Source organism: Macaca fascicularis, chromosome 5 (genome assembly GCF_037993035.2).
Source record: "Macaca fascicularis isolate 582-1 chromosome 5, T2T-MFA8v1.1".
Taxonomy (NCBI): Eukaryota; Metazoa; Chordata; class Mammalia; order Primates; family Cercopithecidae; genus Macaca; species Macaca fascicularis.
The window spans coordinates 168685158-168711533 of record NC_088379.1 but is presented as its reverse complement, the minus strand read 5'-3'; the positions used below and the strand labels follow the sequence as shown (position 1 = coordinate 168711533).

Below are 26376 nucleotides of genomic sequence, written 5' to 3'. Positions count from 1 at the left end.
ATAAAAAAAGTAAAGCAAATTTTAAAAAGTTAACTTGAGGGAACAAATAAAATCTCTCAATCTACAGATGAGGGTAAATCAGAACGTAAGGCGGAAAAAGCCAGCATCAACTTTGGTGTCTCTGAGGGTCAAAAATGACAATATTGTCTGGGCACGGTGGCTCACGCCTATAATCCCAGCACTTTGGGAGGCCGAGGTGAGCGGATCACGAGGTCAGGAAATCGAGAACATCCTGGCTAACACGGTGAAACCCCGTCTCTACTAAAAACACAAAAAATTAGCCAGGTGTGGTGGCGGGCACCTTTGGTCCCAGCTACTCGGGAGGCTGAGGCAGGAGAATGGCGTGAATCCGGGAGGCGGAGCTTGCAGTGAGCCCAGATCACACCACTGCACTCCAGCCTGGGTGACAGAGTGAGACTCCTCTCAAAAAAAAAAAAAAAAAAAAAAAAAAAAAAAAAAAGGCAATTTTGGTTTTGAAGTCAGTGCAATGTGTGTTATGTATTGATAACTAGGCAGAAACCAAATTAATCAGATTTTCACAGGTTATTAAAAAAAAAAAGTTTTTCTGTCTGGATTGCCTTTTCTTCCCATGGGAATGAGTGAAATCTCTAAAAAGACCATAGAGTCAAGCCGATCTCTAACACCTACAGGCTTTTATATCCTTGGATAAGAAATTTATTTTTTTTTTACATCGCCATATCCTTATCTGAAAAAAAGACAGCAGTATGTACACTAAAGATTTTTATGGGACTTAAATGAGATAATGAAAAAAAATGTCCTAATGCTTGGTCTATAGTAATTATTATTTTTACCACCAATATTAACAATATATGTATTGACTGGAGTTCTATAATGTTTACAAATCTGAGGAAACTATTTTTTACATATGAGTAAAAGTTGCAACATTTTTGCAGTAGATGCAAAATGATAAAGAAAGCTCTTCATAAAATTATGGTTTGGAAATGTTCTATAATACCAAAGGGTGTCTTTTGGTTATCAAAAGATAAATAATCCACTAGCTCTACAAAATGAAGCAAATGTTTGTCTCTTTGAGGAAATTTCCTGATATCAGGTGTGTAGTTTATTTTGTGTTGTGTTTTCTGTGATTGATTGAAGGGTTATTATCTATTAACCTGTAAGGAAAACAAACTCCTCCCTTATTTTGAAAGAGGCATTTTTATCTGCAGCCACAGTATGTTATAGCATGTCTGCCAATGGAATGTTATTGCCATCCTAGGGAGTAGAACGGAGTCTGAACAAATATATTGGGCCTGTACTAAGGCTGTATATTTGAATAAAGATATTTCTTCCAAAGCCATATTCAACCTTTATATTTTATTTTTAATATTATGTGCTAAGTTCTCAGACTTTTAGAAATGTAGGTAAAAGGTAAATATGAGAGGAGAATTGAGGGAGTGAAGCATTCACTTCTCTAATTTACATAAGCATTATAGGACTTCTGGATCTTTTATTTTCCCCCAAAGTTATATTGGTTTGCTCTGGATGACACTTACCCTATTCATTTTTCCTTCAGTTTCTGCCAGTGAGAATAGAAATTTTAAAAGAAGCGCTGAGATGATTTATAGGTGTCAGCACACCTCTGGTGTAAAAATATCATCTTCTGTGATATACCATTTAGGAGTATTTTATTATTTTATAACTTGTCAGGAAATTGCTGGAGTTTGACTCTTATTATGCTTGCATACTCGTGAGAATTCATTGATAATCATAGAAAGAAACTCACAACATAAATTAAGGCAAAAAGCAATCTTAAACCTGTCATTCAGGATTCAGAACACAGAGGAGGGAAAAAAATTCTTCACTGAAATACACTGCAGATTTCCCTTCACCACTGTTATTTGTTATTTTCCATTTTACTCCATTATATTTATCTTACCTGGGAGAGTTAAAAAAAAAAAAAAAGTCTTTAAGCATACAGTCAGCAGTTACAATATAAAGGAGAATTGATTTGAAGAGGTAGTGGCTGTCTTTAATAGTAGGTCCACTGAAAGACCTAAGTTCAGTTCTCAGCTATGATAGGGAATAGCAGTGCAATATTGAACAAAAGCCATTTCTGCAAGACCCAAAATCCTCTAAAATAATAATACTTTTTGTTATGACTAATAATTAATAATACTTGTGTCTGTATCTCTAAGAATGTCTTTGCTATCTATTCACAAACTTTATGTGAATCAAAGAGATGGTATGTGGAAATATATGAAAAATGAATTGCCATATAAATATATTTCTTCTAGCCTCCTCTCTTAAAAGTAAATTAGACTTGAGAAAACTTTATACAACACAATAGAACAAACAAAATCAATAAAATGCCATGTAAACAATATCATTTTGGGCTGGTCACAGTGGCTCACGCCTGTAATCCCAGCACTTTGAGAAGCTGAGGCAGGCGGATCACTTGAGGCCAGGATGAGACCAGCCTGGCCAACATGGTGAAACTCCATCTCTACTAAAAATACAAAAAAATTAGCCAGGCGTGGTGGCACATGCCTGTAACCCAGCTATTCGTGAGACTAAGGCAGGAGAATCACTTGAACCAGGAGGTGGAGGTTTCATGAGCCAAGATGGCGCCACTGCATTCTAGCCTGGGTGAAAGAGCAAGACTCCGTCTCAAAAAATAAAAATAAAAATATCACATTCTAAGTTTTAACTAAACATTTCATTTGCTTCCAATATATCTCAAACCGATATATTGGAAGCAATATATCAAACCGATATGTGGGAAGCAAATGAAATGCCATCTATATTATATATTATATTATATTAAATAAGTATTATATAATAAATTACATATATCTTAAACTGATATATTAGAAGCAAATAAAATGCCTAAATTATATATTTTTATATATATATATGTATATATAAAATGATCTGGTATATCAGTTTAAGATGAAGAGCTAGGAAATATTCCATAAATATGTTATTTCAGGATACAGTCAGCTAGCCCCAAAATGTCACACTTGGACACCATGAAAGTGGTAAACTATTGGTTCCATGTCTGAGGCAGTGGTGTTTAACAGGTGCTTACTGAAAAAATAAGGTCTGCATACATATTTCTCTATATATTTATTTATAAACTACTGATGTCAAGAATGTATAGCACACAATTTATAAATACTAAAAAAATATGTTTATGGTAAATTTTGTATCATTAATTTTCACAAAATGCTTTAATTTATGTAATATAGTTGAAATTAGCCTATGGCTACAATTGACAGATTAGTGTTGTAATGATAGGTGGTTTTGTTTAGTTAACAGTAAGATGAATGTGAGTCACTGAAAATGTACATTGGAATGTTATTTGGTCATCAGTAGTCAGTGATGAGTGTTTTCTTTTGTAAATTGATAATCGTCTTTGAATATCAGAAGACTATATTCCCAATTTTTATGGTATTTATAATATAATGACTATACATCAAATACAGCTTCACGCTTTTAAGTTTAATCTTCATTATTAATATTTTCTCTGCTATCTTAATTCTAACAATCAATGAAACAATAAACCAAGCCTAAATTTGTAGAATTTGCCAATTTCAGTGGTGTAAAGACTCTCACTTTGACTGACATTAGGGAACCCATGTAACCTCATTAGATGCAGAGTTGGTAAGGATGCACACTGATTTATAATAATTCCACCATACAGGTACAATAAACATGAAAAAACCTCAAGAGCTCAGATAACATTAAAATGTACTAAATAATTAAGTAATGAGCTTGAATATTTATTTTGTTTTCCATATAATATATTATAAGATTATATCATATGAATTCTGAGTATTGGCTGTGTTTAACAAACAACTAGTCACGATATTCAAGGTTTAACCATTGGCTCTCATGAACTGGTAGAAGCTAGCTCCAGCATGCCACTGGTCTCAGGTTATGGTATCATAGTGACAACCCTCAATAATGGAAGTGGGAAATGGTTGAAACTAGTCATACTCCCTTGCTGACTCACCTTTATGTCTAGTAGAGTTAACCTTATCATCCCTCTTGGGTTTTCTATTAATACATTTACATGGTCACTGCAGTCGTTACCAGGAAACTTGAAACCTCGAAGACACATAATATTCAGACAAGGATATTTCTGTAAAATTCTCTAATCCCAGTGGGTGAATAATTTTCATCACAAAGACAAATTTTCTTAACGTAAAAACTGTCTATTTATTAAGTTTTATCGTGTTCTTTGATATGCATGTATGTCACTATTTCTCCAAAGAATTAGCAAATCTAGCAACCTTACACATTTTTCCTCTGTGCTAGATAATGTCAGCTTTTCATGCAAAGAAATAGTCATTTTAGCCACTGAAAATACTCCAACAAGCTTCTGGATACACTTTCTTACCCTTACATATTCTTTTTCATATTATTTATCTTATTAAATTGCTCTTCTGTCTACTAGTTATCTACAAAAGAAGCGTTGAGGTCATACTAATTTCCTATTTTTCCTTCATTCTTCACAATTTGTAAGTTACTAAGACCTGGTCTTTTTTCTTCCTAAGTCTCATTGAATCCAAGATGCTGGAACAATGCCTAGGCCTACTAAACCCTCAATGAATATATCATTCAGTAAGTTGACTTAGGCACAGATGAATAGAAGAAGGTCAATTAGTCTAGACCTTGTGGCAAAAGAGAAGGTTTACATTTTTCATTTTAGCTGCCTGCAGTGGTGTAGAATTGGAATGGTATTTAGTTCTACAAGAAAAATTTAAAATAAGAAATCTCAAAAAATATGGGAAAATGCGTGTTTTGTGGCTGATACATTTAGCCTTGTAGTTGTATCATCAAAAAATATTCACAAGGATTTTAATGTTGTTTCTTTGATTTAATTTACCTATTTACTTAATACACACTAGAATAGAATGAGTGACATTTGGGACTAAATAATTTACTGCCAACATGACAGTATGACCCATTAATTTGAAAGCAGAGCTATCAGAGTTCTTACTACCACAGCCTTCATTGCTATACAGTACATAACATTTCCAAACAAGATACTACTGTCAAATGATATGCAGTGTGTGCTGAAATATTTCTCTTTTTAACTGTTTGGGGTTTTCTTAGAAGTTCATAAGGGGGGAAAGTCATTCAGAAACCCCTCTAAAGCAGTAATTCTTACATTTTTGTTTGTCATAGTCCCAGTTATAAGCGTATAAAGTCTTGGATACTTCTGAGAAAAATGAGTATAAAAATGAGTATCTGCATATAGCAGACAATTTTACGTGAGATTTCAAGAAGTTTTTCAGTCTACAGATTAAAAATCAATGCTCCAGAGAAACTGAGTTTGGGCAAACCTTGGTAAATAAAATTAATCAACATTAAATCAGGGGAGGGTTAATTCAATCCTTGGACAAGACAAGACTGTCCTGGCCTGAGAATAAGCATGTTCCTGCTCAATGAATGAGAATGACATCTGAATAGGTATAGAAGTAAGGACAGAGTACAGGTCATGATCACGTTTATCTCCCCAGGGGATTTGCTAGGACCCCTCCTTGATATCTGTTCTTAGAGATTTCATTAAGGATAGAGTGAACTGTAAAGATCTGTGGTTCAGATCCCAGAAAATAATTGCATCCTGACTGATTTATAGTGAAATAGGAACTATAAAGTGTTCTCATTTAAGGTTTCTCTTTTACTGCATGTATAAAAAGTAAATGGTAAAATTGTGCTCAGAATGCTATAAGAACATTGAGGATTCCAATGACACGAACACACCACTTGTATTTTGCCTCTGTGGTTTATATTGTCCTCTGAACATTTCAATATAATTAGAACCTTGTTATGTGCAGTAGGAAGATGCACATAATGAACAGAAAGCTAGTGTAAGCTTTTAAAATGGCCATTTATGTTCTTATTATATCCCTACTCCTATTATCATATTCGTAATAACCATCAGGGAAGTATGCAGTAATAAACTTAACTTTAAAACAGTCAAACAGTGTACCAAGATTTCATATGTTCAGCAAATGCATCATAGATACATTATGTACATTTTTGATTACTAATTAAGGTAAGTGTGCTATTTGTATAATTTTAAGTAATTATAACATTGTTTACAATGGTCAAAGAAATGGTACTAAAGATGCAATTTCTTCTAAAAAATTCTGGAATACAAAAATCTTTTATTTACGTTTAGATTTACTTTTAAATACATAACTCTTTGTGTACATAAAGGAATTTGGACAATAAGGACAATTTTTTGGGGAAAAGTAGCACAAGTAATGCGATTTTTGCCTTAAATATCCAACTAAAAACACATAATATTTCTTTATACATATTCAAGGTAATTGTTGCATTTTTCTCTTGTTTCTGTATAGACATATTTATAATGATTTTTGCCTGTTTCCTAAGTAACACTTCACCAATTGTTAGAACCAATGTAATGAAAGTTGATTTTATAAAATGCCTGTTTATTAATCGTACCTATCACACATACAAATGGGAAATAGAATAATGAATAAATTGAAATATGTGAATAATTTAAAGTAAGAAACCCTGTTTTGAGAAATACAATTTAAGGAAGAGAGGTTTTACTTAAAAAACAAAGAAACCTGGAATTATACAGAGAATCACTTCAATATTCTAGCTCATTTAGTTAGTTAAGAGTATAGCATTTCTATAAAGGAGGGTGCTTAATTCCTATCCTATTGCTTTAATTTCCATTACTTAAATAAAATAAAATACTATTTGGCCTGAAAAGGCTGATGACATCTGACAATATATTGGGAAATAAAAATGAGAGACATAAAGGCTTTATCAGTTATTGTTTTTTATCTCAAAGAAAAATTATGTGACTTCTATTTCAGTAAACAAATGTATTCAGTTCTCAAATCGAATGTGAAGAAGGGAAAGGAGGAGAACAAGATGATGTGTTGTATTTGATGGATGGAGAGTCACTGGAGAGAAATATTTTATTAGATCATAAATGTTCTCATACCATGTGGTGACTTTGTAGTGTGTCAAGTTGGCTAGGCTGAAGAACATTTCCCAGAATTCCCTTCACTGTGTGTTTCCAGTTAGGGTGGGCAAAAAGAAGATTACTGTGGGGCTCATGAAGGGCAGCAGTGAAGCAGCAACTATTCTATCATTCATACATTCCGGCAATTACTTGCTGGCTGATCTCATTGGAGTGAGGCTTCACCCAGACCTACAACTTCTTCTTCCACTTAATATTCAATTATCCTTCTTCAGCTTCTATGACTCCTAGGCTCAAGGACAGTGGATCTCAGCTTCTACAGGACGCCAATGCCTTCAAGGTCACAGGCAGCAAGAGACGATATGGGTTGTGATCTGTTCTCGTGGGCTTAAACTCATGCTTGGGAGCTCATCCTTGCTCTCTACTATTTTATATCCATCTTCCCTTCTCTACTTTCTGCCCTGCAGACTTTAAGTTCCACCAAAGCTTGAAGAAAGACAGCAGAAACCACTTAACCATCTCTCACAATTGTATAACATCAAATCTATATAACAAATCCCTTCATATACAAGTATATATTCTAGCAGTTCTTATATGATTACAATATGACTGATAAACATCAGCACTAGAAATTCTTATATTTTTCTCAGTTTAAAATAACTGTCCCACAAATACAAATAATATTTTACTTTCATTGTCAGTATTCTAACAGTCATGTTTTATGTGTATCTCATTGGGTATATTCTTAGTTGCAGAAGTCTTCACTCACATTGTTAAACGTTTTCCGTGGAGTCTGGAACTTGGAGTTGGGCTAATAATCATGATGTTACAATCTCAACAAGCAAAATGTAACTTCATACCCATTTAAGTTAAGCAGAAATATGTTTACCAGTTGAAAAACAGTTTTCACTTTAAATGGAAAAATGAGCAGAGTAAATTTATAAGATGAAATATTGGCCAACCCATAATAAGTAAATGAGAAGTTTAAAAAAGTAGGTACACCGCCGGGCGCAGTGGCTCACCGCTGTAATCCCAGCACTTTGGGAGGCTGAGGCGGGCGGATCACGAGGTCAGGAGATCGAGACCATCCTGGCCAACACGGTGAAACCCCGTCTCTACTAAAAATACAAAAAATTAGCCAGGCGTGGTGGCCAGCGCCTGTAGTCCCAGCTATTCAGGAGGCTGAGGCAGGAGAATGATGTGAATCCGGGAGGCGGAGCTTGCAGTGAGCCGAGATCGCGCCCCTGCACTCCAGCCTGGGCGACAGAGCCAGGCTCCGTCTCAATTAAAAAAAAAAAAAAAAAGGTAGGTACACCATAAAATAAGAGCGCAGGGAATTTCTGAGTTAGTTTAAAAAAAAATACTGCTTTTTCATGCAAAGAAATGGAAATTTATATGTACTCAATTGTACTTTATAATGATACCCAAGGGAATCGCCTTTTAATGCAAATTGTATCTACAGTTCTGCATCCCTTAGGGAAAACTCGTTGTATTATCAATCTATGACTAGAAAATAATATTGTCAGCATATGTGCAAACTGGTAAATATTAGCCAAACCAAAAAGGAAAAACTCTTTCAATTACTTCAAGAAGAAAGTAAATGTATCACTCTCTACTCAGGTATAAGGAATAGAATAAACTAGTTATGTGTGGAAGACAGAATAATGGCCCTCAAAGACGCCTGCATCCTCATCCGTAAAACTTGTGACTGTGTTATCTTATGACAATAGAGAATTAAAATTGCAAATGGAATTAAGATGACTAGTCAGCTGATTTTAAAATAAGGAGATTGTTATGGATAATCTGGATGGGCTCACTGTGATTCCGGGGGTCCTTAAATGAGAAGAAGAAAGCAGAAGAGTTAGAACCAGAGAGAGCATCATGGGAAGGAGCAGATCAGCCATGCTGGCTGCTGGCTGTGAAGATGGAAGGGAAACACAGGCCAAAGAATGTGGGCAGTCTCCTGAAGCTGGAATAGGAAAGGAAACTGATTCCCCCTTACAGCCTTTTGAAGAAACACCATCTTGCAGATACCTAGATTTTAGCCAGTGAGACACATTTCAGACCTTCCACCTCCAGAACTGTAGGATAATAAGCTTGTATTGTTTTAATGCACCGAGTTACTTGTAAATGTTTTAACAGTAATAGAACCTAAAACACATGATATCAGAACAAAATGAGTGATTGAAGTCAGCAGCTTTCAAAGAATGTTTGTGTGCTCATCAGCGTTATCAACCCTACCGAAAGTGAAGAGAGAAAATAGGAATAAATGGCAGTTAGATGAAATTCACATAAAGGAAAATGTTCCCATACTGAGAAAATCGTAAGGAAATTCTGTATTCCCAGGCTTCTAGCTTTTATAAAATTTTTAAAAAGTCTTTTAAAAAAGAAGAAAAAAAATTAACATGTGCAACAATAACTTACATCTCCACGTTCCCCACTGCATTATATCCTTTGATTATGCAAAGTTCATTTCAGCTCAACGTAGATTAAATCGAATAGTGACATTCCCAACTGGACCACCAGATGGAATCACATTTTAATTAACTTTTCAACCAGCATACAGATGTGCTTCTTGTGATCATTATCAAGAAATCATTTGCTTTCAGCAAAATGAGAAACCCTGGTGGCAGATTATAACTTAGAATGATTGATCACATCATGAGATCATTAACCTTAAAATGCTCTTAATCATTTATTGACCAAATGAAAAAAAAGCTTATAAACCAGTATTGAATACATCTAAGGCACATTATCATGTACTTTTTGGAAGATAAATATTTTTACAATAAAATAATAGTTGGTATGTGTGTATTATATTATTGACTTCCAAAAGAGTCATATGGCTTCTGAATTTAAGCTTCCATACATTAATAAAATAATAAACTAATACATCCTTTAAAAAAAACACTTAAGGTCTCTACTTTCCAAACCCTTACACATTGAAAAAGAAACCAGCATGAATAATTTATCCTTAAGTAGAAGAAATTAAGTGAATATTAATGAGCTATAAAGGATAATTGAAATTACATAGAAAGGATGAAACTTTATATTATAAAACTTATTACTTTGATGATTCAGTTCTTTTCAAGATGTAACGAGAACTCTAGTATCTAGAACTCTAGTAACTAATAACACTAGTAATAAGTCTTTCCTAATATTTAAAAACCTTTTATTTGCTTATTCCAAATTTTATAGGTGAATGTCAATTTGTAAAATATATTATCAGTTATTGAGTTACAATAATATGTTCAATATCAAAGAATAAAAAAGAGGCATCTGTCTTTGAAAAGTTTTAGGCTGTGAGAAAATACAAGGCAGGCATTTTAGGAGGTCAGAACCAAGCCCACATTATTCAGTGTATCTTTTAAGGTATCAAGATGGACAGCATTTCATTATTCATTTCATCTTTACTCATAAAAGTTACAGCATGTGTATTAACCTAGGCATGAAATGTTCACTGACTGAATTGAAATTGCAATTTAGGCTTCTGTCCTTCAAGGATATTGGGATTCTTTTTACAGCACTGTGAGTAACCATGGAAAAGACACCTAAACACTCTGGATCTCAGTTTATTTTTCACAGAAATGAAGAATTTTTTGAATTTTAGTTAATATCTTAACCCCTTTTTTAAATAAAATATCACATATGACAGTCTAGTTCTTAAAGCTGACAATGGTTGAATGTCCTTGATTGAACTGGAGCTGGGATGAGGAGCCTGGACCCCACTCACATTGTCTTGGTCTTCCCCTGAAATGCCTAAGAGGTGAGATTGGAAATCACTGTGCCTCCAGCCCAGCCCGGTGCAGCTGCTTTGTCTGAATGTAACGTTTTGGAATTATCAAGACAGTAGCAATGGCACTGCCAGCTGGGTCCTTCTGCCTTCCAGACTCTCTCATCCCTCAGCCAAGTGACTGGCCCAGGAAATCTGACTATGAAAATATTTGTTTTAGAATTAAAATATTCTAGAAAGAGAAAAATAATGAAAAAGAAAACAGTTTGTAGAAAAAGAAAATACTGCATTAAAAAATGAATAAAGCTTCTAGCTTTAATAACTCCTATTTTATCGTTTCCATCTCTAAAAATCTTATCATGCATTTTTTACTATACATAAACAGAAAAATTAAGTCATGAACTAAATAAATTAACTTTTACATGGAAATGATTACCCTGAAATATCATTTTGACCCTATTAATAGGCTGAACTCAAACTCCCTGTGAACGAATGACATCTTAGCACAATGAGGCATGCAAATGCTCCAGTCCTTAGTGTAACTCAGCCATTCTTTTGTCATGAACCAAAATGGCTATTTAATTCAAAGATCATGTAGTCAAACAAATATGAAATAAATTCTTAAAAATTTACGATCATATAGGTCAACAGAACCCTTAAATTCATTTATAATAGTTTCTTCTCAAGCTACAAAAGCAAGATTGGACTAATTTTGTGTTTCTATGGCGTTTCTATTTTTTTTCAAAGAACTATTTTTCTGTTCCATGTTTGCTGTTCCTGAGCTTATTAGCAAGAAACAAAAAAAATTACTTATCTTCTTAGGCAATATTCTCTTCAGCTTTCCCTAAACAGGCATTCTTAGGATATAAAAAATGACATCATTATTATGGACTCACAATAGAGATGGGCAGAGGATCTGAATAACAAGCTGGATGTAGTCCAATCAGTATTGCTAATGTTCAAGATGTCCACATTTTCCCTGAGGTTTATTCAGAAATTCACTCACAGAAACTGTACAATAACACAAATTAGTGTTTGGGTGAGGTCCCTGATTTTTTCCTAGTTTCATGGTTCTTCAAGTCTCTTCACATGGAGACACCAACAAAATGCCAGGACATGGGAGAAGCAACCACAGAAACTCAAGGTTGCACACGTATGACCTCTCTAGTTCCAGAAAGAATGTTGAGAATGAGTTTGTGTTTGCCAGTTTACACAATGATCTTCTCCCCAGGGACTAAACTTTGCAAATATTACTGATTTAACAAAGATTTTGATGTAGGAAAAGTTGAGTTTAAGGAAAAAATATTGCAATTTCCATTTTCATTTTAAGTGTGATTCTTAAATCCATGTAAGTCTTCAATACAGCAAAGATGGGCAGCCCATTTTTTCTGCATCCTCTTGTGTATGGCCAGCAAGTTTCTGAAGAAATAAATTTAAAGCCTTTTGAAAAAATATGTCCATTTCTTTTTCTCTCATATCCTGGCTTTCTTTCATTTGAGATATTTCTGCTTTTTTTTTTAGACATATCACAAAATACCATAATTCTAAACAAACTTATCTTAGGAATTTGAATATAAACAGGATGCTTATACTAGACACCTGAATATAAAACATTTTATTCAAATTTTACTTTATTATTCTCAGAACACATGAAAGTTAGATTAGCGTCCCAAATATTTTTTTTCCTGATCATTTTCTTTTTTTTTTTTTTTTTGAGACAAAGTCTCACTGTCACTTAGGTTGGAGTGCAGTGGCGCTATGTTGGCTCACTGCAACCTCCAACTCCTGGTTCAAGTGATTCTCCTGCCTCAGCATCCCTAGTAGCTGGGACTACAGGCACGCACCACCACGCCCGGCTAATATTTTGTATTTTGTATTTTTTTTTAATAGAGACAGGGTTTCACTATGTTGGCCAGGATAGTCTCGATCTCCTGACCTCGTGATCAGCCCGCCTCAGCCTCCCAAAGTGCTGGGATTACAGGCGTGAGCCACCGTGCCTGCCTTCCTGCTCATTTTCTTAACTAACTTCCTTCTGTACCCATGACCTCTCTATACTGGTGTAGTAGATAGCACCCTGGGGTAAGAATTAAATAGGATTCAGTTCTGGTTTCAGCTCTATAACTTTGGACAAAGTATGTTTCTACGTTGGGTCTCAATGTTCAACCTTGTACATGGGCTTCTGTGATGGTCTGAATAGAAACTGTAGGTGAAAGTATCAAAGTTACTATGTCTGTTAAGTAGTATTTGAGTTGCTTTGAAAAAGTCACAAATATCCTTAAAATGACAAGCATTTAGAAGGCTTAGGCAATTGCTACATACACAGAGCAAGGTCAAATTATATAACAGAAGAAAATATATTTCACTGCTTCTTAGAGGGGGTGAGATTGGCACCAGTAAATCTATGAATTGTAGATAAAGCCCAGTAATTTGAATTAAACTGATAATTCAACATTGGTAATATCACTTACTTCGCTAGGAAGACAAAGCTCATGTACACCTTTACATAGTTGTCTATGTCTTCCAGGGGATCTCTCATTCAGCACCAGTGTTATTGAGCTTGCTCAGTTTTCTGTCAAAAATTTAGATTCTTTGCTACCTCTCTTATTATAACAGAAATACAGCATGGCTTCCATACTTATTTTGGTGATTTTCTTTTTCTTTTCAGATGTCCAGTAGCTCAAGGTTCAACTTTTGGTCTTTTTCCTTCAGGAAAAAAAAAAAAAAGAAAGGATCTTTGCCCTATGGTTTACTTTTTATCTTGTTCTCTATGATCTGTTCAAAATGTTAGTGTCATACCCAGCAAGACAGTTGTCTTCAGTGCTGGGGTTAAATTTGAAATTAAATTTACAGAGAAAATTAAGAGCCCTGGTATTGTTAGGGATTCAACATACAACATCTCTTAAGTTGATGTTTACCAACTATGATGTTTTAGGTAGGCTGGTGGAGGAGGCTTTACCTGCCATGAGAAATCTCTATCACCAGCCTCATGATGTGGTATACTTAAAAGAAGAACAAAAACTTTATTAGCTGTGATATATGACTTCCTGTCTGCTGTAAACTAATCAGTAGGGGCAGCAATCTCCGTGTACATGTTTTATTGGCTTGGAAATTTGGTTAGACATCTAAACTGTTTGAGAAATGTCTGTACCTTTCTTAATAGCAACACTATTGACATATTGGACAAGGTAATTCTTTGCTGTGAGGGGCTATCTTTGCATTAAAGATATTTAGCAGTAACTCCTGCCTCTGCCAACTAGGTGGCACCACCACCACACCCCTACTAAGATGGGAAAACTAAAAATGTCTTCAGACATTGCCAAATGTCCCCTTGGGGGCAAAATCATGCCTAGGAAAATCATTAGTCTAAAACTTAAATAGATAGTGAGACTAGAGGCAAAATTGCAGTTTATCCGTGGACTCTTTCTGCTTCCTTCTGCCGTCCCCTTTCTGCTTCCTTCTCCCCTTCTCATTCTCCCCTCAAGACTGCTTCCTTTTCTATTTGCCTTCAGGGTCCCATGTTTTAACTTGCTTTGTCTGTCCTTCTGTTATTAAAACCTAACCTCGATGCTTTTGAATTCTTGTTCCTGTGTAAGTATAAAGTGATATTTTTGCACTTTATCTTAAAAAAAGTTTTTAACAGGTTTAAATCAAAGCAATAAAATTCTAATTGTGGAATTTTAGGTGTTGAGGCTTTGCATGGTCTTGGATTTAGGTGATGGGAAGAATGGATGGTGCAAAAAAAGATTGATTTAACTTTCTCCCCAAAAAATCTCTAGAATGCATCCAGTAATCTGAGTAATCTACATCTTATCAGCTTTTCGTTATTAAGGGGGCCATATTATCAGTAATAACAAATTTATTCACTGACATATGATCCCATCTGAAGAATCCAGGATGTCTGTTCTTGCAAATTTCACCTTATGTAATAGGTATTTGTTGTTTTCCCTTCCACTTTTTATTCTATTATCTTCCAGTATTAGCTACAGATTTCATTTTGAATAAACTCCTCTTCCATTATTGGTTCAGGCGATCTGAAAAGGGAGAATCCCCTTCTAGCTGAAAGTGTGATGCCCACAACACAGATATAATCCAATAAGAGTGGAGACTTTGGCTTATAGGGATAGAGGAAAGCTTCTCTTCTTGCTGGGCTTGAACCAAGAATAATATAAGTTTGGAGCTATTGCAATTATGTGGAATCTAAGAGTGAAATCACACATGGAAGAGAACAAAGCTTAGCAACAAGGAGGGTCATCTATTCCTGATGACAATGTTGACCTTCCAGAAGCAACCCAACACTAGGCCTTTCAGTCACGATTCAATGAATTCTTTTTCATCCCTTGCAACCAAGAGTCTTACTGAACTGAAACGGTTAGTTATTTCTGGTAGTCCTTCGAGGTATCTCTTGGTTGCTCACAAATAATCTTTTCCTGTGCTCCAGGTCCCTTAAGTGATGTCTGCTCTTCTGCTGCTATTGCTGTTCATTCTGGAATTGACACAATAATGCCAGTGTTTATGCCAAGGGTGATATTACTCAGTGTTCCCAAGCCAGCAAACACCGGTCCTAACAATATTGCTTCTCTAGAGTCTTGGTGTGTCATAACTATAATAGAATAAGAAGAAAACTACCTTGCTTGTTCTTTGTCTATTGTCACAAATGGTCTTCTGAATATAAAAACAGTGTTACTTCTTCTTATGGGGACCATACTTCTTTCAGCTCCCGTCTTTAGGTCCAGCCATGATATTTAAACATGAACTAGTAAGGCTCAGAGTTTAAGGGTTTGATCTTGTCTAGGCTTTCTCTCACCCCCATCCCAGCTTCATCAGGCTATTTATGACAATATCTTCTCTCCTACAGACAACAACTTTCCATGACAATGGAGCTGTGGTGATTTAAAAAATGGAAAAAAAAAAAAAAAAGAATAAATAGTACATTGTTCTTCAAAAAGCAGACACTAAAATTGGGCATAATAGTACTTTTAACATTGTTTAAGATACATATTTATTATCTTTATTAATTGTTCCTTATAGTAAAACCATTTGGAATCATCTTTTCTCATAAAATATTTTTCATGAAGCAAATAATAATAATAATAATAGAAAAAAACAGCAATAGTAGGTTCAGGAAAAGGCATTTCCTGGAACATTAAATAACTAAAATGCTAAATTCGAAATTTTTAAAACCTCATAGTATCCTAATCCAGGAAGAAACCTGAGGGATCATCTGGTTCAAATAAGTCATTGTATTTTATTTTGTTCTTCTATTAAAAAATGAGTAGATACAGAAGAATATACATGAAATAGGGATATACGTGTGTATTCAAAAGAATGCATGGTAACAAAGCCTCATATACCATCGTGTTGAAGAACATTGCCACTAAGTGTGCATAGAGCTTCAGTGTTATTGGCAGTGAAAATTTATTTTGCAAAGTAGTTGTAAAAATTTAAATTTTCCCTAGCAGGGTACTAGTGATAGCAATACATTCTTGCCAAGATTTGATGTTGTCAAACTCTAGTTTTCACCAACTTATTGGGAATAAGATGGCAGCTATGAATTTAGATTCTATTTTATAATAACAAATGAAGTTGAATAGCTTCAAACATTTATCAAACACTTGTGATTTTTCTTCTTTGAATACCTATTTAGTCTATTGTGCCAATTTTTCCAGACTGTTTTTGTCATTCAGAAAATTCTGGGAGTACTTATGAATATCCTGTATACTAATCCTATGTTGGTTATATATTCTGCAAACACTGTATCTATTTGTGACTTGTCTCTTCTTTTTATAATAATAATGCTTAATGCTTATATAGCACTTATCACAATTTTTAAAATGCCTGAGAACAAAGAAACTGAGGCTAAAGTCACACACACTAAACAGTGAAATGAAAAATTAAAGCCAAGTAGGCTGGCTTCAAAATCTATGTGCTTGTGTTCCATACTACACTGTTTTCCTATGGTGCCGTTGTGATATTTCTTGTTCGACAGAAATGATTAGAATAATGTCATCCAAGTTGAACTCTTTTCTCCATAGGTTTCACATTTGTAAGTTAATTTTAAAAATCCTTCCCCATTTAGAATCATAAAATTTTTTTCTTATGTTGCCTTCTAAACATTTTATAGTTGTTTTCTATTGCATTTCGGTGTTGCATTTACTTTGGATTGATTTTTGAATATCATATAAGATAGCAGTCCAGTGTTGATTTTTTTTGTAAATAGATGACACATTATTACAACTGTCTTCACCAAAAAGTTCCACTATGACTTATAAGTCCCTATTGTGAGCTTTTTCTCATCATGTGTCCAGATATTTCTCAACTACCTATTCACTTCCAAAGGAAATTTTTTTATATTGTGCAAATTTCACCTAACTTCAATTACTACTGTTTGAAGACAGTTATTGCTATTCAGTAAGGCAAGTCCTCCCATCTAATTTCTCTTCTTTAAGATGGCCTTGACTCCTCTTTGTCTTTATTTCTTCCATCCACATCCTGCAAACAGCTAGGGAATTTCCTCATCGTACACACACACACACACACACACACACGTGCACATGTGTGTTGGGATATTTTATTGGAATTACATTAAATCTAAATACCTACTTGAGAAGAAATGATATCCTTCAATATTGTATCTTTCAGTCAGGAATGTTAAGTGCATGTCTCTATTTGTTTAAGTCTGTCTTTACTGTCTTTCGATAAAACTTTACAAGTCCATTTTTACAATTTTTTCATTAAGTTATTGTTTAATATTTTCTAGGTCATATATTATAATTTTTGGTAATGTATAAAATTGTGTTTTATTACAGTATGTTGATTTTGTATGCATAAACTTTCTAAATTTTTTTAAATCAATTATATTAATTTTCCTTCATAATCTTTTTATTTTCTTCTGTATAAAATTGCATTCTCTACAGATAAAAAAAGATGGTGATTTGATTCCCTTCCTATCCAATTCTTATGCCTTTTATTTGTTTTTTTCATGTATTATTGCATAGCTCAGACTCCAGGATGATGTTACATAGAAGTGATAATAGAGCCTAGCACAATGACACATGCCTGTAGTCCCAGCTACCTAGGATGCTAAGGCAGGAGATTTGCTTGAGGCCAGCAGTTTGAGGCTATAAGGAGCTATGATCACATCTGTAGTCACTGCACTCTCCAGCATGGCCAGTATAGAGGGACTCTGTCTCAAACACACACACACACACACACACACACACACACACACAAAGTGGTAATAGCTGACACCTCTGTCTTGTTCTTAATCTTGAAGGGAGTGTTTTTAATATTACACCATTAAGTATGAGATAAATATGCTCTTTTTGTGGTCATTCTTCCATCAGTTAAGCACATTTTATTATCTTTCTATTTTGAAAATAATTTTTATCATGAATTGATGCTAAAATTCAACAATTTTTTTTTCCTTTACATCTTTTAGTACATTATTTTATTCTTGAATTTGTTAATGTGGTAAAACATACATTTTTAAACATTTAATTTAATCTTACATACCAGAGAGAAGTACAGAATGGTCAATTTTATTATCTTCTATGATAGTGGATTTGGTTTGCCACTACTGTGTTTATGATTTTGTTCCTTTGTTCGAGAATTAGGTTGTCCTTTAATTTTTCTCCCCTAAATATTCTACTGTGGGTATCAAGGTTATGCTAACTCATAAAATGAGACAAACTGGTTCTTTGTTATTCTCTGGAGGAGTTTGTGTGTGCTTAGAATTATTTGCCCATATAAGTTTGGAAGAACTCAATGACAAAGCCATCTGGGCCTTATGTTCTATTTGTCTGATACGTTTGTTTGTTTGTTTGTTTGAGACAGAGTCTCGCTCTGTCGCCCAGGCTGGAGTGCAGTGGTGCAATCTCAGCTCACTGCAACCTCCGCCTCCTGGGTTCAAGCGATTCTCCTGCCCCAGCCTCCTGAGTAACTGGGACTACAGGCGCCTGCCACCACAGCCGGCTAATTTTTTATATTTTTATTAGACACAGGGATTCACCATTTTAGCCAAGATGGTCTCAGTCTCCTGACCTTGTGATCTGCCCGCCTCGGCCTCCCAAAGTGCTGGGATTACAAGTGTGAGCCACCATGCCCAGCCCTGTCAAGTATGTTTATTGATTCAGTGTCTCTAATGGTTAAAAAGTGTTTTGGTCTAGGATTCCTAGGCTGAGACAATTCATTCCCAAAAATGAGGAGTGAGGGACAGGAAGAATTAAATAGAGAAAGAGGAAGAAATTTTTTTTTTCCCCAAAACAGTCTCACTCTGTCACCCAGGCTGGAGTGCAATGGCACGATCTCAGCTCACTACAACCTTTGCCTCCCAGGTTCAAGTAATTCTTCTACCTCAGCCTCCCGATTAGCTGGGACTACAGGCATGCACCACCATGCCAGGCTATTTTTTTTTTTTTTTTTTTTTTTTTTAACAGAGACAGGGTTTCACAATGTCAGTCTGGCTGGTCTCGAACTCCTCACCTCAAATGATCTGCCTGCCTCAGCCTCCCAAAGTGTTGGGATTACAGGTGTGATCCACTGCACCTGGCTTAATATTTGAACATCTTACTGAGATAGCCACTGTTAAGTGCTTCTGCTTGGCTGATTCCACAAAATAGGCTCTCAGGAGCTGTATAACCACATCATATTATCAACTCAATAGATTCAGGAAATACTCTTGATAAAATTTAATAACTATTTATGACAAAAATTATCAGCAAACTTGGAATAGAAAAGAGATATTCCCCCTGTTTGATGAAGACCATCTACAAATAGTTACAGCTGATGTTGTGCATGGTGGTAAAGGCAAACTGCATAAGGTATACAAAAGGCAAATATGATCGCCCTCATCACTTCTATTAATATTCAGTATTTTACTGGATTTCCAAGGCAAGAATGCGATAAAAAAAGAAAAGCCATAAAAATTGGAAAACAAGAAGCTGACCTGATTTTATTTTTAGATGACCTGATTGTTTGCAAGGGTATTCCAAGGAATCAAAATAATAATAATAATAATAATGAATACGAGAAACAATAAGTGAATTTAGAAAGGTCAATAATGATGTTAGTGTACAAAAAGTTAATTAAGAGGCCAGGTGAGGTGGCTCACGCCTGTAATCCAAAAACTCTGGGAGACCAAGGCGGGCATATCACGAGGTCAGGAGTCTGAGATCAGCCTGACCAATATGATGACACCCCGTCTCTACTAAAAGTACAAAACTTAGCCGGGTGTGGTGACGTGCACCTGTAATCCCAGCTACTTGGGAGGCTGAGGCAGGAGAATCACTTGAACCAGGGAGGCGGAAGTTGCAGTGAGCCAAGATCGTGCCACTGCACTCTAGCCTGGGTGACAGAGTGAGACTCTGTCTTAAAAAAAAAAAAAAAAAAAAAAAAAAAAAAGTTATCTGTTCATACCCTCAGAATAAAATAACTTAAAATGAAATTGTAAAATCAATACCATTTACAATAACATTAAAATATAAAATTCTCAGGAATAAGTTTAATAAAAAGATACAAGATCAGTATACTGAAAACAATGTGCAACTACAGGGAAAAAAAGATTTAAATAAATATAAAAAGATATACCACATTTATAGACTAAAGAAAAGCAATATTACCAACACCTGTTGGAAAAGGCAATCCTATGTAGCTCTTGACCCTTACACATTCACATGAATGGCTACAAGCCTAAAACATTTCCTTGCAAAGAGATGAAGAGCCCTCACAACCTATGTGGAGCATATCTCTTTATTTGGTGATGTATTTGTTATTTTAGTCTTAATATGTACTTCTTTGTTCTGCTCAAGCATATGTGTCAATGGGGGGGCCTGTGCCACCCTGCTGCTATATCTGTTTCCACCAGGGAGGGAACCAGATCTTTTTGTGACAGCAGGAAGTGAGATGTGTGCAGCCACACTGCTCACGTAGGCTTGAAAGGTGATCCCTGGCCCTGAGGGATGGATCACCTGGCAATGGGCCAGATCTAGTAACCTTTCTCTCTCTTGCTCTTTCGGTACATAAATGCTGTATTACTTGAGCCTGAGAACAGACACATTGTCTGTTCTCAGCAACTCAGAATGATGCAGTAATCTATTCCCTGTTGGCATGCAGACTGATCACCTGAGGAACAGTGAATCAATACCAGCTATCCCCAGTATGACTGTAGTTTCAATGCAATACCTTTAATTATGCCAGCAAGCTCATGGGATTTTTGTTGGTAGAAATTAGCAAGCTAATTCTAAAATATATATAAAAAGATGAAGGATCTAGAATAGTTAAATATAGCCTTTACCTAATTCTTTTGTCTAGTTAGATATTTGTTAGCTGTCCTCACTCAGTCATCTGTGGGGGATCGGACAGAGTGGTGGGAAAAACTACAGGGAAAGGACACAAACCTTCTGAAAGGTCAGAAGGTTCTGCAGAGCCACAGGGGGAGAATAGCTGAAGGTAGCTGTTCTATAACCCTGAGGCAGAGGACCAGGAGTAAGTACAAGGGGATGTGGAGGAATTTATCCTTAACAGGCTTGTTTACTTATGTTGACCAGGAAATGACCTTTGACCATCCAGGCACATGATGTTCCCTGAAAGGGGAACAATAAACGTTAATTACCTACAGGTTGCATGGGCTCCAGGTTTTTGGCATTGTAGCTGCACTGAATAAAAGCTAGCATCTCCAGCTTCTCGGGCCTGCTCTCTGGCCACTAGAGCCAGACAATCACCTAGCTGCTCTTACACCACATACCTGTATCAGAGTACTTGTTTCATCCGTTGGCCAGGGTCTGTGGGACAGACCCAACAGTCGTCCAGGTCTCTAAATGTCTTTCTTATATTTCTTTCTGTTTTCTGTATTTTATGTAAATTATTTCGCTGTATATCTTTCAGCTAACATTCTCTTAGTGGCATCTAATTTATTGTGATATGGGTTTTTAAATTTCGGTTGTTATACTGTTATGCTATTTTAGCTCTAGAAGTTCAGTTTGGTCTTCTTGTTCCATTTTTCTAGGAATCTGCCTGATAATTTTTCCTTCTTGACTTATATATTCAATCCCCTCATTTATGTTATTAAACATTTTGAGCATATGGCTTGTCTCACACTACCAGATTTCAAAGGCTTTGCATGTCAAATTCAGCTGTCAGTAAATTCACTAGGTCTTATATGATAGCTTGTTTTCTGGTGAATTTTGAGTTTTGACTGTGAGCTTATATATCTTGGAACATGCCTGTGGGAATTATTTTGGGACCTAAAAGGGGGTTCCATCAGAGAAAATTTATATTTGTTTCTGCCAGTACCTTGGGGCACTACCAGCTTGGGATCACTTTACAATAAATTCTCAGCTTGAGGTATTTTGGTCCAGTCAGCTAATGTAGATTCAGGCTGGAAATAGTTACAAATTCTCAAAGGAGAGTATTTTTCCCTTCATCTAAGTGTCATGGTTTGTGAAAGACAGTTTTATAGTGCCATGAAAGGACATGAAATACTTCTTTTCGGTCATGACACTGGCAGTGCAGCCTTTTAATGTTGCAGATTATACATTTCTCTCCTATTTGGCGGTACCATTGGCAGACCCTGAACTTTGTTCCCTTTACCTCACTCAGCAAAGTGTTGTACTAGAAACTGTTGATCAAGTCCACCCAGCTTTGAAAATGTGCTCAAGGTCAAAGACAAGCTTCGGTGGTCAACTTATGTCTCTGGATTTGTGCTTTCATTTAGTTTTTGGCCTCTGAGGAAGGAGCCTCAATCCCCAAAACTCCCCCACTGCTGATGCACAATGATGAGGATGATGGCTCATGAGGTGAAGTGATTCCATCAGCTTAGAGGTAGCACAATATACATGTCAGTCACATTAGCCCACATTTCTAAGAAAACAAAGCCTCAGTCAAAATATTACATGCTGATATATTATCAGAGTATGTTTCAAAAAAAAAAAAAATCATGAAAAAGAAAGTGGAGGCATGGGAAAAGGGAGAGCAAAAAGCCAGAGTGTGCAAACAGGATACTGCGGGAATGCAAAATGGTACAGCCGTCACGAAAGTCACTTTGGCAGTTTGTTACAAAACTAAATATAACTGTTATTACACCATCCAGAAATCTATTCGTTGGTATTTACCCGCATGAGCTGAAAACTTACTTCCACACACACACACACAAAAAATCCTTCACATAAATGTTTGTGTCAGCTTTATGTATAATTGTCAAAACTTAGAAGCCACCAAATGTCCTTCGCTGGGTGAATAGATAGATAAGCTGTGGTACATCCAGACAATGGAATATTATTCAGCACCAAAAAGAATGAGCTCTCAAGCCATAAAATGACATAGAGGAAACTTAAATGCACGTGACTAAGTAAAAAAGACAATTTGAAAAGGCTATGTACTGTTTGAGTTCAACTATACCTATTCTAGAAAATGCAAAATTAGACAAAAGTGAAAAGATCCATGGTGTCCAGGGATTAAGAGGAAGGGAAGAAAGAATAGTCAGAGCACAGAGAATTTTTAGGGCAGTGAAACTGCTGTGTATGATACTGTAAAGATGGATCTATGTCATTATACATTTGTCCAAACCCATAGAATGAACAACACCAAGAATGAACTCTAATGTAAAGCATAGACTTTGGGTGATATGTCAGTGTACATTCACTGATGTGACAAATGTACCATTCTGTTGGTGAGTGTTGATAATGGGGGAGGCTATGCATTTGTGGCAGTAAGAGGAATATGGGAAATCTGTGTGCTTTCCCTTCAATTTTGCTGTGAACCTAAAATGGCTCTAAAAAATAAAATCTTGTTTCCTTTTAAAACGATAAGATTATGCATTACTTAACTGACCAGCTTCAAAACAACCCAGCTTCTGTAAGGTGAAAAGAAATTCCTAAACTCCTCAGAGGAAAGCAGCAATGCCATCCATGCAAGATGCTCACTTGCTTTTACATTGCTAGCTCCTGGGAATTATCTCATGGCATGTTGTTGGATGAGCAATTTGAGAATGTAAATTTTGATTAGATGTTTTACTGTTTGAGGGTAAAATGTGAGGAGATAAGAGGGATCCGTATTGAGCTATTTGAGAGCTGCTGCTCAGGACTCAGTATACTCACCTGGAGTGCCAGCTGGAGTGTGTCCCTGGCACTCCTCCAGCATGATGGCCTCATTCAGAGATCTTCCCTTGTGTGTTTGTATCAACGGGGTCAAGTATGTTACCTACTACATGTCCCTTAAAAAACAAGCATGGAGGCTGGGCGTGGTGGCTCACGCCTGTAATCCCAGCACTTTGGGAGGCTGAGGCCGGTGGATCATGAGGTCGGGAGTTCAAGATCAGCCTGGACAAGATGATGAAACCCCGTCTCTACTAAAAATACAAAAAAAATTAGTCGGGCGTGGTGGTGGGCGCCTGTAATCCCAGCTACTCGGGAGGCTGAGACAGAGAATGGCTTGAACCTGAGAGGCAGAGGTTGCCATGAGCTGAGATCACGCCACCGCACTACAGCCTGGGCGACAGAGTGAAACTCTGTCTCAAAAAAAAAAGAAAGAAAGAGAAAAAACTAGCATGCAACACTTCATGAAAAGTTTCATTTCTGGTGTGAGATTGCTAAGCTGTTTAAAATAAGTAAGCTATAGTTTGGTACTGGTTTTGTTTTCCTTTTTGCTTTTGGTCCCTTGGGAGCACAGAGCCCAATTTTTAGGCCTATTTAGTAGGGAAAAAAGTATATGGACGTAAGGTCTATTTTTCATAATTTCTATATCATATTCTCTCTTTTATGTCTTTAGTCAATATATTTTCTGGCTCTATTTTATTTTCAACTTTACTGTATTTAAAATATTTTTACAGCTTGACTCAATCTTTTGTGAAATGAGGCACATACATAAAAGAATATGTACACACATATGTAAAAGGATAATTATTTATTTTACAAAAAGAGGTGTAACCTTTTCGTGTAAAATCTGACTTCACTCTCCTCTAATTTATAATGTAAGCAATGCACCATCAAGAAAAAAGTGCTCTATAAATATTGTACCCTTATTTGACAGGTATTATTCTGGACACTTACATTTATTTGAGCCTTACACATTATTTGCCAACAAATTAAGTATTTTTTTTCCATTTTATAGACAAGTCACTGAAGATCAGAGGGCTTAAGTAACTGCAAATTCCGATCGACTCAAAAATACAGACTTATACTAATACATGGTGCTGACTCAGATACCTAGACAAGGACATGAGGAGATACTATATAAGAGGTTCATTGCAATCTGATGAATAACTTGCTATTTTTCCATGCCTTTCACGGATGTGTGGACTTCTAATACAACTCTGCACCCAAAATATGGAAATAAAATATGAAAATCCTCCTCACCCTGAGACATTCCCCTAAAAAAAAAAAAATTCATTTGAAAATGGAAATAAAATGCTGTGAAAATTCATCCAGTGGGTCCTTGGAATCCTCTTGTCTTGGCAAAATAAATGCACACGGTAATAAATTGATCACTGTCCTTACGAGTAAGTTGAATACAGTCACTTTGAAAACTCCTCTGGCACCTGCTAATGAAATAGAAACTGATTTGAAAATCGGGGTCAATTTCCAAATTTAGATTAATATTTTATGGAAAAACTACATTTGAAGTACTCCTCACTGAGGTGATTTATTGCAAACACTTAACCGATGCTGGAGCTATAGCCAAACTGTGTTGTCATACGATTGAGAGTATAAGTTGTGATACAAAATATCTATTTCAGTGCCAATTTCTGGGTATTTATTTTTTAAAATCTAAGATTACTAATTTCAGCAAATTATTTAGCTCTACATTGCAAAAGATGGTGTATCTCCTAGCTAACACGGTGAAACCCCGTCTCTACTAAAAATTCAAAAAAATTAGCCGGGCACGGTGGTGGGCGCCTGTAGTCCCAGCTACTCGGGAGGCTGAGGCAGGAGAATGGTGTGAACCTGGGAGGCAGAGCTTTCAGTTAGCCGAGATCGTGCCACTGCAAGGTGGTGTATCATCTTTCCATTGCTTGTTAATTTAATTGATTTTGCTTAAACAGAGAAGCAAATTAGGTGTGGGTAATTAGTGTCCACTTTATACATTAACTTTACCATAATCAGGTACGGTGGTAAAACGCTCAACATTACATTTCTGTCATAGAACATCTTACTGGGTTGCCGCTGTCCATTGTGTTTAACCTGAAAACAATCTTTAGATGCTTGGAAATTCTACCTCATACCACTCTTCTCGTCTGTTTATCTGTAGCGAGTATATGAGAGCTGGGAATGAGTAAGAGCAGTGGAACTGTCCTGGCAGTTTTAGTGCCACATCAGATAATTTTATAATCTTTGTTTTGACCCTATACTGAATATCCAGTGTTAGTCAACATTCCAGACTTGACTGTTGTTTCCTTCCAGATTCAAGATTGTCCTTCGCCTCTGTCCTCTTCCCCCAGTAGCGCTTCTAAAATTGGAATCGAGGATATTGTTTAAAGCAAATGCTTTAATTTTTCATAATTAAGAGCAGATAAGCTTTGCAGAAACAAGTGCTTAAAGCTGTACTTAAAATAACAATTGGTGAGCTTAATAAGGTGGTTATCATCGTACTTTTCTTTTTGGGGTTAAAGTACCAGAATCACTTTAATGTAATGTCTGCTTAAGTCATACATGTTGGCCAGGCACGGTGACTCATGTCTGTAATCCCAGCACTTTGGGAGCCCAGGATGGGTGCACCG

General features: G+C 35.9%; 2 protein-coding genes across 33 annotated transcripts in view; one reads left to right on the top strand and one right to left on the bottom strand.

Moving 5' to 3' along the window:
• The window catches only part of MARCHF1 (membrane associated ring-CH-type finger 1), an 830557-nt gene that overhangs the window by 595953 nt on the left and 208228 nt on the right, over positions 1–26376 (top strand). The window lies entirely within an intron of this gene.
• LOC123573455 (putative uncharacterized protein CCDC28A-AS1) overlaps positions 24551–26376 on the bottom strand; it is a 59566-nt gene continuing 57740 nt past the window's right edge. For 2 of the 3 annotated variants that reach the window (XM_074040726.1, XM_074040727.1), the window contains exon 5: positions 24551–25200. In XM_074040726.1, coding sequence (XP_073896827.1) covers positions 25046–25200 — 155 coding nt within the window. In that variant the 3' untranslated portion in view covers positions 24551–25045. Of the gene's footprint in view, positions 25201–25967; positions 26106–26376 lie in introns of those variants that run through there. The other variant, XM_065545661.1, reaches the window with a different exon arrangement.